Genomic DNA, 17,114 nt, shown 5'->3' with positions numbered 1-17,114 from the left:
GCTGTAGATTTGGGTGATAAATCTCGGTAGGTTCATTACTACACCTGCATGACACACTGTTATTTGATATACTGACATTATACAAATATCCATGACAGCTGCTTTAAGTTCCTGTAGCAGAAAAGGACTTTAACTAGCTGGAATGGACAAGTCAGAGGACACCATTACCCTGCTTAGGTTTCTGGCCAAGGTTGAACTATATCTGCTAAGGTAAAAGAGGTTTGAGCCAACAAACAATTAAGGTATAGTAGTCTGGTTTCAGGTTGGGCTTGTTCCCTTTTGTATCAGTCAGTGCTTTCTTTGGGCTTTTATGTGTTTGGCTGAATGAACTTACTGAATAAATTTAATATGGTGAGAAACAATGCATTTTCAATCATAATTTATGTTTTTACTTTGATCAAATGATTCTATTTTAATATTAGCAGCTTTGAACTGAATACTCGATAAAGTTAAGATGGATATTAGTGCTACCAGCCTTGTTTTTAACCATAAACATTTAAAGATTTCACAAATAGTCAGCCATCAAAATCAGCCTAACTTAAGATTCTGTCTAAAAAGCATTGGCTGACTGATACTGGACTGTTTAATATTGATACCAATTTTTACCAGTAGTTATTTGAGAGTTATTTAAATACCCAGATAGCAACAACTGAGCAATAGGTTTTTATCACTTAACTTTAACTCAACCACTTAAACTCAGATCAACAACCATTTTTATGAGAATCCCTTAAAAGTGAGTTATTTATCCAATTGTGATCAATATTTGTACAGTAAATACGTATATATGAGTGGGACATTTGACAAAATAAACCTGTTAGTGCTCCCTGGTGGACAAACTACATACTCAATAATGACCTCATTCTAAACACAATCCAACGAATAAAAACCACAATCATACCCACAAACAAGAAAAATGAGATATATTTGCTGGAGCCTGGCTGTTCCTGCATTTCTAAAGACTAGGTGAAAAAAGTCAGAAGAAACCTCACTTCAATAAACTGTTAGTATTCACTAAATTATCATTATTTTCTTCTACATTAGATAGAAAAGGATGCACAAACATTACACTCCAAATACTGAATATTTCTGTCTTAGGCATGCTGTGAAGCTGCTTCAAACCAGCCTCACATTGGGTATCTTTACATTTTGGGTTACACTATCAAACACATTTGCACAGCAGCACACCAGTTTTCAACATTTACAGCTACAGATGTGTTAGACAAACAACAAAATCACATTAAAATCCAAACAGTGTAAGTATGCTGTAAAATACTATCTTTTTTACAGTTTCCATGCAGTGAAAACCAGAGTGTGCTTGCACTGACCTGTCTCTGTAGCTGAGGCTGCATCATGGCAGGATACTGCTGTCCGTTATGTCTCGGCTGAGCCGTGGGCATTCGGGCCTGCGGCGGACCCGCGAGACGCATATGGTGGGAGGAAGGGTACATCGGGGGACCTGGCCCACCATTCATACCCCCAGGCCCTCTCGGTAGCTGCTGCATACTGATGAGCCTTGGAGGCTGTCAAAACCATACATATACAGAGACTATGTGAAATGAGGTCATTGGATAACCATAACCATGGCAATTTATGCAAAGAGCATGCAATTTTCAGGGTCATGCAATCATATACTGCCGCTGACATGAAAAGTAGATTCATCGGTTCTTCGACCAACAGAAACTTACGACATTTATTCTTGAAAAATATCTAATAATCACTGGTTCACTGGCTTTTTCCTGTTTGACAACACTAAGTCACACATTTTTGAGGCTTTTTACTGTTGGTTGGAGAAATTAAGGGATTTTAGATCACTTTGGGTTCATGTCTCTTGTGACAGCCATTTGTTTTGTTGTTATTTTGTTGATTAAAATGATGCTTAACAGACTAATTAAAAAAGAAGAGGAAGAGAGGTCATTAACTTGCTTGATTTTCATCCACTTAATTGGAGGATGAAAATCAACTTCCAGAGACCTGTCTCTTGCTTGAAACACATTCTCCAACACAGGCAACACTTCTTCTTTTTTTTCCCCAAGTTAAGTGATGGTCATGTGGTGGTGCCCTGGCAAGTAGGGAGACTGTTTGTGAGTTCAAGGCTGCTGCCAAACAGCAACAAGTTCAAGCAAAACACTGAAATCCCGGTTATCCTTTTCATAAAATCTGTGCCCACTTACTTGTTGTCTTCTTGGTTTGATCTGTGAAAACACCATGCATTCAATATTTTTTGCAGCTGTCTCTGAATTCTTGAATAACATAATGTCCCTTAAAAGGATGTTTTGATTTCCTTTTTACCTGGAACCTACCTTCCAGATAACTGTTTTTGTATCTAGGTGACTAATCAAAACAACAGCATACGAAATTAGTCAATATTGCGTAAGACCGCTGCAGCAGCAGAGCAGGCTGCAGTGTAATTCCTGCAGGCAATTGAGCACCATCAGTTTACATCCACTGCAAGTGCTTGTTTTTGCCTCTGACAGGCTCAGATTGACAACATTATAAAAGGATCCCTACAGAAGTCGACCTGCATGTTTGAAGAGGATCATTTTTGTTTAACCAGTAACAGACCTGAAGTGGCCATTGCCAAAGCCACCAGACTCCATTTAAATCAACTGTAATTTTATTGTTGTATAACACACTTCATTCAAAGTCAACAGAAGCAAAATAAAACTTACAAAAGCCATTGTGGTTTGTCTTTCCATTGTTTCAATAATCATCAACTGTGGTTGGTTAAAATAAACCCTTAATTCACCCAGTTAGATGTGAACATATGCTGGGTCCATATACACTAAAATTATTGTTTATTTAAATGGAGTCTGGTGGGTCTGGTGATGGCATTTTTTTATGTCTGCTTCTGTTTAATCAAAAGGATTTTATTCTTTAACAAAGAGGTCAACCTTGTAGGAATCCTTTCCATAGGACATCAGACACTTATAATAACAATCTGAGCCTGTCAATGGCAAAAACAAGCACTTCTAGTGGCCGTAAATTGACGGTCAATTTCCCACAGTGATTACATTGCAGCCTGTTTCATTGCTGCTACTCTGTCAATACTGAACCAGTTTCAAAATTGGTAGTTTGATTAGTCACAGACACAAAAACATGGGGAAATAGGATCCAGGTCCAAAAAACTGAGGTTACCCTTTAACCCACTGCCCATGAGAATTTTCAAATCCTCAGTCCAGTTCAAAATATGTTATTTTTTCAATCTAAATCCACATGCCTTAGAAAATAATTGACTACTACAGTAGGTTATGCAATTATTCAGTGAATGACCTGAAAACTGCTGCTGTTGTTTTTTTTTACTGCCAATGATAAATATGATCTTCTTTTGATTTCAGTCAGTGACCCACATGTGATTTATCTAGGATTAAGTCTCATTGCAGTTTGTCACCAAATCCTCTCAGGCTGGTCCATTATAAATACTCTTAATCTTGTATTGACAGACCTCCACCTGATAAAGCTCTCAGAGGTCTGAGGACGTATAATACGTTGATAAGAAATACATAAAATGACTGTCCGGTGCACTGAGAATAAAATACTTAAGAATGCTCCAATATTTTGACATGTCACTATGGGGATCAGTTGGAGCACAGAGTTTCATTATCATCCACAGTGGTACCTTGACTGAAACATTTTCCATACCTGCTGCTGAGCCATGGGTGGGCCGGCCTGTCTGGCGTGCTGCTGGGACATCTGGGAGGCGATGCGCATCTGTTGCTGGATCTGCTGCTGGTGCTGCTGCTGTTGTTGCTGCTGCTGCTGCTGCTTTTGTTGTGCGTAGGCTGCCTGCTGCATGTGCTGCAGCCGGAGCTGAGCCAGGTTGATCTGTCCTGGGTGTTTCCCGTGGTGAGTTTGGCCTGGAGAAATGGGTGGTCCTCCTACCATCACACCGGGCGGCTGTGCAGGTGGAGGTGGCTTCTCGATTACCAAATTACCTACATGAAGAAAAAGAAGGATAACAATAAGCATAATGTACAGAAGTGCACATGCTCTGGACAGGTGTGAAATATTCCTTTATTTTATTTATGTGGCAGGGCACATTAATCATTTGCTTACTGCTTAATTTTCATGTTTGTGCCACTTGTGCAGTAAGGCAAGACTTATTGTTGTTGTGCAGAAATAAGCATGCAAGGACCATAAAATTTGTGATTAAACACATTTCAATGGCAAATTAAGATGGCTCTCTCTTAACCTTGAGTGGAATTAGTCAAAAAGAAACCGAAAGTCAATACATTTGACAGAGAAATATTGACTGATGAGGGATAATAAGAATACTCTCTCACCTAGATTCACCACATTTTTGGCCCAGAAGGTGGGGTCACAGAAGAAGCGCACAACTCCATTGGCCTGGGGCGCTGGCTCCAATCTAGCCTTGAAGAGCTGGCGGAGCTGGAACAGGATCTACATACACATGAGCACACATACACACAGAGAATAATGTTCTTTGGTTAGTGAGCCTGGCTTTATCGGAGCAACAAACAGTCCATTTGTCATGTTTCCCTTTGGGAGCATTACTCCGCAAACCCACATTAAGTTATCTCAATTATCTTATTTGCTGACAAGAAAACCACGTGGCAGAAGCCTCCACTGTTTGAGCCCCAAGAAATTCACGTCTACATAATATGGGAAAAAAAGATGGTTCTGCAATTTTACCAGTCCAGAAGTATATTTTGTCATGTTCCTAGACAGATGCTAAAAAACAGATATTAGATAGTGCACTGTGCACTGCTTTAGTCTCCTGAACTACTGAACATCTGGAGCTCATGAGAAACATACCAGCCTCTTGCTGTAGAGCAGTGCTGTGCTGCTGCCAGTAGTGATGGCCCAGTGGCAGAAGTTGAGCACATGGTGGATCTGCTGGGCCAACTGGGTGGTATCCTTATGCTGAGACACAAGCCTCATACTGCGCTCTTTGGCCACACTCTAGACAGAGAGTGAGATTATTCTGGTTAAGGGACTGCTAGTGAAAGAGCCTTAACACCCTAGACAAATGAATGTTCCAAGCCATTACAAAAATGTTAGCATATGCATAGAGATGGATTAGATAATTAGATTTGATTAATTCAAAATTTAATGGTTCCCGTGGGGAGCTTGGGTTATTACAGCAGTCGATACTCCAATGCAGTAAAAACAATTAAATAAATAAGAGCACAGCAAATGGGGAGGCAGTCAAGTACATAGCACATAACACTCTGAATTCACAGACAGAAGTAAAGATATGAAGAGGAAAAAGTCAAAGCAAGGCTCTTAAAGAGAAGTTGGCATGAAAAAGAGGAAACTGTAAAACTCCTAGTGTGTGTCAACACATTTAGTAAACAGAAGTCATCACAATAAAGATATATTAAATATCTATAGCAAATGAGAAGGTGTTGAGAAAACAGTGTGAAAAATGTGTTGTTGGATGTCTCATCATATATGTATGGACAGATATGTACACACCAGAGTCCACATATACAAACTACACAGAAGCTTTTTGCAAAACATATTTTCACTATGTGGTGTAATTTCACTGTTTCAGTGCAGTGAGAGTGAGTCAGCAGACACAAGATGAGCTTGCATGCACAGAAACCCTATTGTTGCATACAATGCATTACAATAAATGCAATAATGTTTACATAAAGATTTTGCAGTATGCAGTATTATGCAGCTCTAAGCCAAACTGACTTAATTCATATTCTTTTACCTCCAACTGCTGCAGCAAAGACTTGCCCTTCTTGTTGATCTCATTAATAAGAGTAAATACTGCAATTTTGATCTCATGCTCCACCTTCCGATGCGTCTCATTCAGCTCTTTTAACCTGGATGAAAAAAACACTTAGTTAGAAACCTAGCCACTAATGAAAATGCTGAGTGCATTTGTTAGCCCATTACCATGGGTATATTACGTCAACGGGCAGCACTGAGGCTGGTGACGGAAACTCGCACCTGCTTTGGACCTGAGAGACTGAGTAATGGACGTAGTTCTTCTTTTCCTGTAGTTTGGCCATGCTGCTCTCAATGATGCCTTTCTGGTTCTGGAAAGCTTCCTCCAGGAATTGGTACCTGAGAGGAGAGAAGGTAACACTCTTATAGTTACCAACAATGGCTAATAAACCCATTGACCATGATTGATGTTTGAGTGGGCCAAAAAGACACTCTATGAATTGGGTATGTTCACATTTTGTTCATCAGTACTCAAGAATCATGCGTGAATGCAATCAGTGTCTCTTGCTGTAAAGTGTAGAAGACTTATCAGAGTCTGAGCAGGGATTTCTTTCCTTTGCTTTATGGTGAGACAGATCTGAATCCATTTTCTGTCCTACCATATGGTAGCTTGGACTGGTTTGAATCCCTTCTCCTGAGTTTTTAAAAAAAAAAAAAAAAGCATTTCCCTGCTTACGTTGTCAAGTTCTGTCCTCAGTCAGAAATTGTTGTTGATGTGATCTTGTGAAGCCCACTGAGACACATATAGTTAATGAGCTACTCTAGTATATGTAAATTAAAACCATAATGGAGGAAAAATGATTTAAACAGGACATTGGTGGTCTATTGTTGTTTAGGCTGGTATTACCTCTACCAAGCAGGTGACTAATGTGACTGCTTTGTCAATGTGTTTAAGACCAACACATCTTAAAATCTTGAGGTTGGATTTACATAATATTTGGTGCTCATTTGGTCTGCAACTTATTCTAATAATGTACTGAAATGAACTAAAACCAATGGCTGCCTGCAGGGTAGACAAAAACTCTTAGGCCCCCGCTCACAAATGAAGTATTTTGCAGATTGCAAAACATGAGACGCACTGCACTGCCTTTTTTTAAAAATTGAATGCCACTAGTAAACAAAAATGCTGCACGTTTTAATTCTTGCTAGGCAACCAGCCCATCACCTCCTTACCCTAACTTCCCTGTGGAATTAGTATACAGTTTATTTTGGTTAGCTAAAACTACCTACTTATTTTCACAGTAATTAGTAGCTAGTTCCTAAAATGGACAGGCAGAGGGTACTTGTTCTAGAGGCTGTCAGTAGTTTGTTGGGCACAGGGCAATAGAAATCTGTGTGAGTACATGAGACCCTAAAACAGAGAGTGGATCACGGGTACAGCATACATTTTAGGACATCCTCAGGTGTCAGGCTTCAGTGTCAGACCTTAGATGAAAAGGCATAAGGTCTCAGGAAAACCTTTGTCAGACGTCACACTAAACGGCCTCAGAAAAAAAGTCATCGGACCAAAAGGCATCAGAAAAAAAGTCGTCAGACAAAACGGCCTCAGAAAAAAAGTCATCGGACCAAAAGGCGTCAGAAAAAAAAGTCGTCAGACTAAACAGCCTCAGAAAAAAGTCATCGGACCAAAAGGCATCAGAAAAAAAGTCGTCAGAATAAACGGCCTCAGAAAAAAAGTCCTCGGACCAAAAGGCATCATAAAAAAAGATGTCAAACCAAAAGGCCTATGTGCCGAAGTGGTGTGCGTATGGGCGTCTTATTTTATATTTGTTTATTGTCCTAACGTAGACGGATTCACTACGAACTGTATGTTTTATGAGCAGCAACAGCAGCAGACCTTATGCCTTTTCATCTAAGGTCTGACGCTGAAGCCTGACACCTGAGGATGTCCTAAAACGTATGCCATACACGGGGAGTATCACCAGTTTCTCCTCCACCATTAACCAACTGTAAACTTCAGAGAAGGCCTGCCTCTCAAATCATCGGATTAGACAATGGGGGAAAAAGGCAAAGATGACATGGGGCACTTTTCTACTCTGAGTTCAAGTTTTTTAAACTCCAGGAGTCCAGCAAAGGCGCCAGACGCATAGAGTGCAGAAACACGAAGCATGCAACAAAGCAAAAACAGTGAGCAAAAAGCTTAATCCTCATTAAAACAATTACAAAAAACCCCTCCAGCTGCTAAAACACTTTCTGTGTGATCAGGGCCTAAATTCCTAAAACATGCCTAACAAGTATAAAAGCAGTACACAAACTTAACATGCACAAACATGCCCACTGTTGAAATATATTGATTGTTGCAAAATTAGTCAAAAAATACAGGTAACATACCAATAACAGGAGCTAGTAGACAGGAGAACAACTGTCCATGTGTAACAAATTAGATGTGTGGGATGTGTTAGATGTTGAGCTACCTGTGCTCCTTGTGCTCCAGCAGCTGGCAGTCCCTACAGGTCAAAGTGTCGCAGGTCTCACAGAAAAGCTTCAGTGGCTCCTGCTTGTGGATGGGACAGAAAACAGGCCTCTGTCCTGACGTACCAACAGATTCTATAGACACATGGGAGGAAAGACACCACTGATGCTTAATTGGAGAGACAGAAACCAACAGAGAGGCAAATAAATCATAGAAACGAGTGAAAGAAATACAGGACTAAAGAAAGACAAAAATATACAGCAAAGGTCTTTTCAAAGACAGTTCAGCTTTGCAACAGACAGAAAAGGTCTCAGAAAGCTCTGGTCAGAGCTTTAGGGTGTATGGTCCCCCAGCTAGAGGTATCAGACTCTGCAGCACTGTTACTATGGCAACAGCCTATCAGCAGCACCACATTCACTGTGCTTCAACTGGGGTTGGTTTTATTTAGGCTTTTGCAATTTTAGCTTCTATAAACATTGGTCAGCCCTTCACAGTGAGGGTCAGCCATCTTACCAGAGGCAGCGTCAGCATCCTCCTTGGTGCGGATCTTATGGTCCTTCGTAATTTTGACCCTCTGGTGGGCCTCCACGCAAGTCTTACACAGCCATTCTCCGCACTCCACACAAAAGCCTATGGTTCCTGCGTTGTCCTCACAGCTTGTGCACACCTTGAATAGATCACACCAATAAGCATAGAAAAGAACTGGACTCATAGGCCTTCCAGAATCACTACTGGTGCAGAATGATACAGCTCCTACAAACGTGTGCTCTGATCATTAAATGATGCCCTAAGAGAAGGTACTTGAATAAAACACGGGACAATGTAAAACATTACCGGGCTGAGGAAAAACATATGATATTAAAATGCTGACAAATGCTGGTGGTTCAATGAGAGTTGCACTTTTGTTTAGAAAGCCCACTCTGGTATATTAAGGCCTAAACTACCTGTTTACATAAGTGTTGCTCCACAAACTCTGATTGCAATACCTGAACCAAATAGCATATGGTGAACCCCACTATGATAATATATTATTACAGTGGTGTCTTTACAGTCAGCCCTGTACTTTGCCAATGACTGTTACTTAGTTACTAAGGGGTCAGGGGTAACAAAAGTGTGGTCTGATGGTGACACTAAATAAACGATTAAAGGTCCTCTATATCAGATATAGATACATTTGTGTCAGAGTAAAGGCTCAAGAGCCACATAGTGGGGGTTTTGTTGGTGGCTCTACAGGACAGACAGTGCAATCAAAAGAAAAAAATAAGCTTCTTCTTATATTTGGAATAGAGGTTGGTGACTTTTTCCTTCATTTTATTTTAGCAAAGTCCCAGACAAACCTATGGCTCAAGAAAGTTATCAAACAAAAAACATTGCAGGCTTGACAAAATGGAATTTGTGCCCATCTAGATACAACTGCCCTGAATCGTGGACAAATAATACTTTGCATCGCTTTACTAAAAAACTATTAATCAGCATCCCAAGGTTAAAGCCCCTCTCCAGTGTATTTTGGCATGTTAATGATATTTTATGTTTTGAGTCGTTTTCTGACAATGCTAATTAGCCACACTGTTTGGCATATATTTGTAATAAAAAACTTCATTGTGTGCTCAAAGTTCAAAAAACAAAAAGGTTGTTGCTAAAATAGGAAGATGACATATGATGACTATAGCAGCAGCTGCAGGTCATACGTCATCCTCCAAGCTTGCGCAGGTGCACTGTCATGCCTCTTTGCATCTGAGAGGCAAATTGATTACCACTGTTGTGAGCTAGCTAGTCAACTCATCTTGTATTTCAGCAACCTTGACGACGTAACCGCTCGGCTGCGGACCAATCACAGAGTGGATGTGCCACAGAAGGAATCGTTTTTACCGGCTACACCTGCAGTGCACATACGCACTAGGGTTGTGTGAGTCACCGGCAAGACAAGACGGTAAACTTTCGTTTTGAGATTGTTTATTCTGTGTTTGAACTAAGCACAGGGATGTGAAATTTCATTTTTTTCACTGAGGTTGTGAGTTATGGGTGAGTTAAAATCTACAGACTAAAATAGGCTATGTAAGGGATAAAGGTACTAAGCAACCACCAGCTGGTACTGGCAAAATAAACACCCACAGGGTGATCAAGACCACAAAGCGGAAGCCCTGTTTGAAACAAAGTAGCCAATATACTGTATGACTAAGATAATTGAAATATATATTTAAAATTAGGGTACTTCATTAAACTTGTTGGCATTACCGAAACTACCAAACAAACTAGTAGCCCGTATTAACTGTCAGTTAGATTAGTTAGACTTCATCGACTAGTTAAGAGTTAACTAAAAATAGTTGAATTATTATTCATTCATATTTCCCTCTAATGAAGGAGGTGGAGAAAAATTCCTCTACCTCATAACTTAGGTTCAAGTGACTGCTATTGCTATCCATGCTAACATCCATGCTATATCAAAAACGTAGCCTAAACAGCAATCTGGTTTTCATGGTAATGGTTTACATCCAACTACCGAACCACAGCTCCATTCTCTGTTTGAGAAGGAAGATTAACTGAAAAACAGAAGTGACACTGGCTGGAGCCGGACTTTCAACAGAGACCCCTCCAAACAGCAGAGGACAACATGGCAAAACATTGATGCAGATAAACTTAAGTACAAACCATCATAGCCACAAGGTCAACTATTTCAACATACCTGTGCAGCCTTTTCATCAGATGTACTGGTGGCCTCTGTGGTATCTTTGACAAAGTAGTTGTCAATAATATCACTCTGTTTGTAGTCCTGGTGGCACACTGAACAGCGCATAACATTGACTGTGGACAGAAAAAGACAGAAAATGAGGGGGGACATAAGTCAAATGACATCCAAAGGTTAAACAGTGGGCTACATATTCAATGCTTGGTGACAGTTCATTGTTGACTGATCTCTGAAGAAAAATGGAAACAAAGCCAAAGAAGCATTGACCATCAAGGACAAGCCCAAATGAAAGCTATTACCTGAGGAGCCCCCATAACTCTGGGCTAAGAATAGTCCTGCTTCAAACAAGAGGATTAATAAGAGGCCCTCAGCATACTTTCTGCTTATTTCCATAATTTCCTTTAGGTAAATTCCTGTTGTTATTAAAAATTCTTGGCACCATGGGACACCACTGCCTATTCATGGGTGCTAATTGATTTAGCGCTTGTCTCCAGAAGATTCAATCTCGTCATCCTTGGCATTTTTATTAGAATATTAAATCAAATGCGCAATTTGGGCAAACAATGAGGACTGTTTCGCTTAATCACTTTAGTTGGCATCGTTAATGGAATTAGTTGAATTGCTGCTATAATCATACACCCCAACAAATAATTAGTTCAGCGTATTAACTTTGCCACTTATTTTCTGAGGTCTAATATTATGCACAGTATTAAACTTCACATAAATGTTTTAAATTGAGTCAGCATAATATGTCATCCCTCCTCTACCTCATAAACCCATAAACTCCCCCCTCACCAGCCAGCTGAGGTAAAAACCGGTTGAAGCCGGTTTGAGCCGGTCTACACTGGCTTGAGCAGCACACAGCCGGTTTGTGTAAGCTCCAGCTGCATGGGTCTCTGAGTGATTGGTTGTGAAAGCAGCTGGACTGGGATTGTGTGGGGGAACCCACACAACCCCCCCCCCCCACACACACACACACACACACACACACACACACACACGTACAAAAACAAACGTACCACACAGCTGTCACTTTGAACTGGAGCAGTCCATGTTCAGCTCCCCCTCTGCACACCCCCCACCCCCAATCACCACACACACACACACACACACACACACACACACACACACACGTTCAGAACCTTATTTTAAATTAGGTTAAATTAGGTTGTGTTTCCCTAAATTCATGAAAAACATACCCCTCTGCTAGAGAAAATATGAAAGGGAAACAAGCCCATAATTGTATATTAAACCCCAGTAACAAGTCTGTTTGACCAACTCAGACTATTGCTTTGCCAAATATTAACCTCAGTACTGGGTACACTAGTACAAGTGATACACGGGAGCAAGCTACCACCAAAGCTTACACCAGGGTCAAGATAACACCAAATACAGGAAAAGAAAGAATCTCGGGGACATCACTTATCTTGGAAAGGTGACAGATATCATCACATTTCACCTCTGATTGGTGTCAATGTTTACTTTCACTTAATCACAACAAGATGGAAACCACAAAGTGGATTTGGCTTTGCTGAAACCTGCCACAATTTATTTACATTATAATATGAAACTGCAATTATGGTCCAGTAGGAAGTCATTTGTAGCTTAGTCATATTTAATCATCTTTGCATAATCTTTTTACAACAAAGCAGTGAGTAACGCTGTGATGAGTAAAAGAGAGACTATTGTAGTATTGTGCAGGATAATGCACATTTAACTTTGTGCATCCAATAAGGCATTTTTCACACACACACCTGACGGATGCTTCTGGGTATTTCAAGGCCTACATTAGTAAGAAGCTAAACAACATGTCACATTACAAGCTGCTACCATCTATTATAGCAGACATTGCAAAGGAGAAGTAGAAATTGAGGAGGAATTCATGAATAAATTAGTCAGTCCATGGAGGAAACAGTGAAGTTGTTTCTGAACTCAGCATTTTCACCGGGCTTTTCCATTTCCTCATTTTATATACCTGACATCAGAAATAAATATGCCTTTTAATGGCTCCATCACGTAAAAGCCTTTCTCATACTTATTATTATCCCAGCTTTTCTCTGACTAGGTTTAATACTATCAATCAGTAGCCTGGCTAAGTGTTATGACAAGGGCAGGATGACATAATTTGTAATCCTTTATGTGAAGTCAAGTTAATCAGTACTATAAATCTAGTTACAAATTCTTTGTAGGATTTAACTCTTAAAGTGGAAGTGGTTGATTAATAATTTTCTAAGACGTTAGAGCTTCCACAAACTGAGGAAAGTATAGCTGAGAGACTGAGCCTGATGCTGTGTAGTTCATTATTATGTGAACTGGGAGACCCCACCTTCCAAAACTCCAGCCAGAGTATGACTGAGTCTCACAGCAACTGTGGCCAAAGGAACATTTAAAGTAAAAACATTTTCCCATGTCAAATTGTAGGGCCGAGTGAGATCATATTAACCACATCATCGACTATACTCAAATAGAAGCCCCCCTAAAACAAAATACATTCCATTTTTACCCAAGAAGCGATCCTTTGTGATAATGGGCAACTCTACAAATATAATTCAGACCGTGTGACACTGAACCTCTCCTGAAACCAATACTAATGTAATTCCTGACAACAGCATTTAGACCACGGGATATAAAAACTCTCCATTGAGGCTGAGACTAATAAAATTATAGCTTAGTGGCAGGTACTGTGGGGAGGTAAAACTCTACACGCAAAGCTAAAAAGTGGAGTATAAAGAGTAATATGAGATGTCACCATGAGACACTTGTAGGAGTGCCTTAGCTTAACTTGAAATACGACACTTATTTTGTGTAGACTGCCAGTGCTCAGTCAATCTGTTTTACATTAACATTGTAGTAGCGACATTTTCGGTTCAGCATTGCAATAAAATGATTCATGTGTGGAGGTTCACATAAACATGAAATGAGACCAGACACCTGTCAGTATATTGAGATGAGTTGTTCTACAAAATGTTGATTTATGGCAGCAAAGGCTGAGGTTTAATTTGCTGAAGTCTACCTCCAAAAGAGAAGATATGTGAGGATAATTACTTATTTAACAACAGTACAAAATGATAGGCAAAAGACATTTTACTCTTAAGGATTCCATATATCTTTTCAACCTGGTCTGTTTTCACTGAGGGGAAGTGAAAACCATGCAAAAACTAGAGTTTGGCTTTGGCGCTCTCAAAATGAAGCCTTTGTTAAACCAGCATTCTTGGGGCTTTTGCCAGGTATCTGACAATCAGGCTTTCCAAAAATGTATTGACATCACAAATGTAGTTGGCAGATGAGTGATGTGTGCGACTATCAAAAGCAGAAAGGTAGCAAACATCTTGACGAGACAAGTTTGTGTATCCACCAACATGGCATCATAAATTATACTGCATTTCATTCACCAAAGAAAGAAAATTTGCAGACCTTGTAAAAATGCCTTCCATATCCTGTAGTTATGACTTACGTTACTTGCTATCTCACAGTTTGAGAAAAAAGATATTATTAGGCAATGTGGATCTCATAATTACAATAAAAGATTTCATAATTGAGAAGAGATCTAAAGATTAGAATAAAAGAATTAGTACAGATGTCCTACAGTATTCTAATACATGCCAGAGCATAAACTATTAACATAACTATTACATGCTGTTTACATGTTACTATTACATTAGGATTTCCAGAAATCCAGTACAAATACTTTTGCACATTAAGTAGTTGTTAATTATTATTTTCTACTCCAGTCTGTCTTTTCACTAGAGAATATCTCACTGACTGTCACTAGTTGTTACTGGATATGCAGTGGTGCAATATCAGTTTGACTAGTAGCTAACACAGTGTTTGATCAGCATCCATTTGTGTTTATATCATCTACTTGTTAGTTTGCAGCTGGGCATTATGCCAATATTATACTGATATTGCGATATGACACAAGGTATCATCTTAGATTTTGGATATTGTAATAACAAAAGTGTTGTTTTTCCTGGGTTTAAAGACTGGGTAACAGTGAAGTGATATAATTTTCTGGACTTATCAGACTACTCTAGTTGTTCTGTTATTTGCCTTTACCCACATCATATCCACATTACTGCTGATTATTCATCAAAAATCTGTGTAAATATTTTATAAAAGCACCAATAGTCACCCTTATTATGTCACAAAAACATTGACATTGAGATATATGGTTAAAAATATTGTAATATTTGATTTTTCGATACTGTCAAGTCCTGATGAATATCAAAATCGTAACGAAAATGCAATTACTATATTTCCTGAAGGAGGGGGGAAATTAAGTTTAACCCTAAGAGACTGGCATGACATGAGGCTTTGGAAATCTGTCAAATTACAATATTGTCTTGCGACTGACAATAGCATTTTATGATAGAGCACAAACGTGAAGTCAAATAGGCAAGGCACCGTCACTGATTTGTTTATATAATTATGGTGGAAGAAGTGATGAACGAGCAGGCCAATGACAGGTTCCCGGGGGACATGGGAGTGCACCTAACCGCAGACAGATTCGCCACCTTCTTCTGTGCAATGCAACAGACTGACATTCAACATCCTGACCGGTAAGCAGCATTGGTGCATTTAATGTAATCCCTGGTGGGACCATCTCAGGTCCAACCAAAAATACATTAAATCTAACGTTCAGGTTTAACGATTGAAGCTCCAACATCTGACAGACAGACATCCATCTCAACTGAAGTCAGGTGACAGAGCAAAGGACTGTTCACAGGTGGATATCGCTACTTAGTCGTGAAAAACTCACCTATGTGTGTGTCAGTTTGCCCGTGTGGTCCAGGCATCTGTACGCTTATCTGTCTATCTGGTTGCGGAATACATTTTAGGCAAAAAGAGTGCAGACAAGGGAGAAGTTTGGGTTCACAGTCTCGGCTCTGAAGACTTTGTTTACACACTGCGCACGTATCCAAATAATTAATGGGAGCGGATACCGGCGTGGCCGCTGGAGCGGTAGGAGGGGGAGACATTTCCGTGCTGAGTCCGCCAGCAGGAGCATCCCCGGCGGTCAGGGTTTCGGCGGCCGTTGGCTCTGCAGTGGTGTTGCTGGTCGTAGCCGGGCTGACGGCGTTGCTAGCGCTACCGTTGGCTTCCCCTCCCGTTCCAGCAGCCCCGCCACTGCTAACGTCTCCACCGTCGCTGGTGGGTGTAGGTGCCTCGTTAGCGTTATCAGGGGGCATTGTTTCTTCGCCGCCCTTTGTATTCGCTTCTATGACTATTACCGCATTGTCGACTTTCGTCTCTGGCTGCTCATTCTCTTGTGCTGAAGGCACTGAGTCCGAATTAGCAGACGGTTCCATATCCTCCTCGCCTTTGTTATCCGCCATCTTCCTTCCTCTTTGAACCGCTGCACGTCCTGCGTAAGTTTTCGACACTAGAACGTACGATGACGTCATGACGTAGACCAAGACCCGACATTGTTTATTTACTTGTTTATATGATATAACTCATGATCCTTGATAGATTTGATTGTTTTATTGCAGTCTCTGGGATACTGGGACGTGTAAACAATAAGAAAAGTTAATTACAATATATCAAGTTAAGTAATTATTTGGTGATCTGTCTTCTACATAATTTTAGATGGCTGCTCTTTTTTTCATGTCCTTGATTGTTAAATTTTAGTCTGTCATTTGTCGTTTTTTGACAATATGTGAAATCTTGAATGTCTGTCTTTGTACCATTTACTTTCTTCATTGGTTTATTTACTATCTATCTATCTATCTATCTATCTATCTATCACTTATATATACTAGTCCATACCCATTGAGTGCACAGTTGCCCACATACACATGGTGTGTTTGGGATACAGGTCATAGGAAATTGCAGATTAAATAGTCAACTGAAGCCATTAAGAAGAGCAATGTATTCAGACAGAGTTTTTGTCTAATTTGAGGTGGCACATTGAAAGGCGGTAGTTAAAGTGTTATATGTTGTATTGACTTAAAAGTGGGGCGCACTGGTAGAATGACTGACTGACTGACTGACAAAATGACACACTGACAGTTTCCGCGATTATGTACAGCATACCATACCATGACTTAGTCATACCAAAAATTAGGGGAAAAAAACAAACATTGGGCCACAGGGGGAGCCACGGCAATCGGTCCCATTTTAGCCATTTTTTAAGCATTTTTTGTTGTTATAGTGCCACCCAGTTGCTAATTACAGTTATTACCTCCGCCAAGACGGTTATGTTTTCACCGGCGTTGGTCTGTTTGTCTGTTTGTATTTTCTGCAAAATAACTCAAAAAGTTCTGAACGGATTTTAATGAAATTTTCAGGAAAGGTTGATAATGGTACAAGGAA

General features: G+C 40.0%; 1 protein-coding gene across 4 annotated transcripts in view; it reads right to left on the bottom strand.

Annotated features, from left to right (window-relative positions):
* trim33 (tripartite motif containing 33) overlaps positions 1-16,173 on the bottom strand; it is a 34,557-nt gene extending 18,384 nt beyond the window's left edge. For all 4 annotated transcript variants that reach the window (XM_049580806.1, XM_049580808.1, XM_049580807.1 and 1 more), the window contains exons 1-10: positions 15,559-16,173; positions 10,797-10,915; positions 8,627-8,780; positions 8,115-8,247; positions 5,923-6,039; positions 5,681-5,795; positions 4,774-4,920; positions 4,281-4,398; positions 3,640-3,932; positions 1,326-1,520 (exon numbers count right to left, since the gene is read on the bottom strand). In XM_049580806.1, coding sequence (XP_049436763.1) covers positions 1,326-1,520; positions 3,640-3,932; positions 4,281-4,398; positions 4,774-4,920; positions 5,681-5,795; positions 5,923-6,039; positions 8,115-8,247; positions 8,627-8,780; positions 10,797-10,915; positions 15,559-16,135 — 1,968 coding nt within the window. In that variant the 5' untranslated portion in view covers positions 16,136-16,173. The remainder of the gene's footprint in view (positions 1-1,325; positions 1,521-3,639; positions 3,933-4,280; positions 4,399-4,773; positions 4,921-5,680; positions 5,796-5,922; positions 6,040-8,114; positions 8,248-8,626; positions 8,781-10,796; positions 10,916-15,558) is intronic.
* Between the last annotated feature and the right edge of the window lie 941 nt (positions 16,174-17,114).

The sequence above is a fragment of the Epinephelus fuscoguttatus genome, linkage group LG7 (assembly GCF_011397635.1).
Source record: "Epinephelus fuscoguttatus linkage group LG7, E.fuscoguttatus.final_Chr_v1".
In the NCBI taxonomy this organism is placed as follows: Eukaryota; Metazoa; Chordata; class Actinopteri; order Perciformes; family Serranidae; genus Epinephelus; species Epinephelus fuscoguttatus.
The sequence above is the reverse complement of the archived record's forward strand: the minus strand, read 5'-3'. Positions and strand labels throughout refer to the sequence as shown.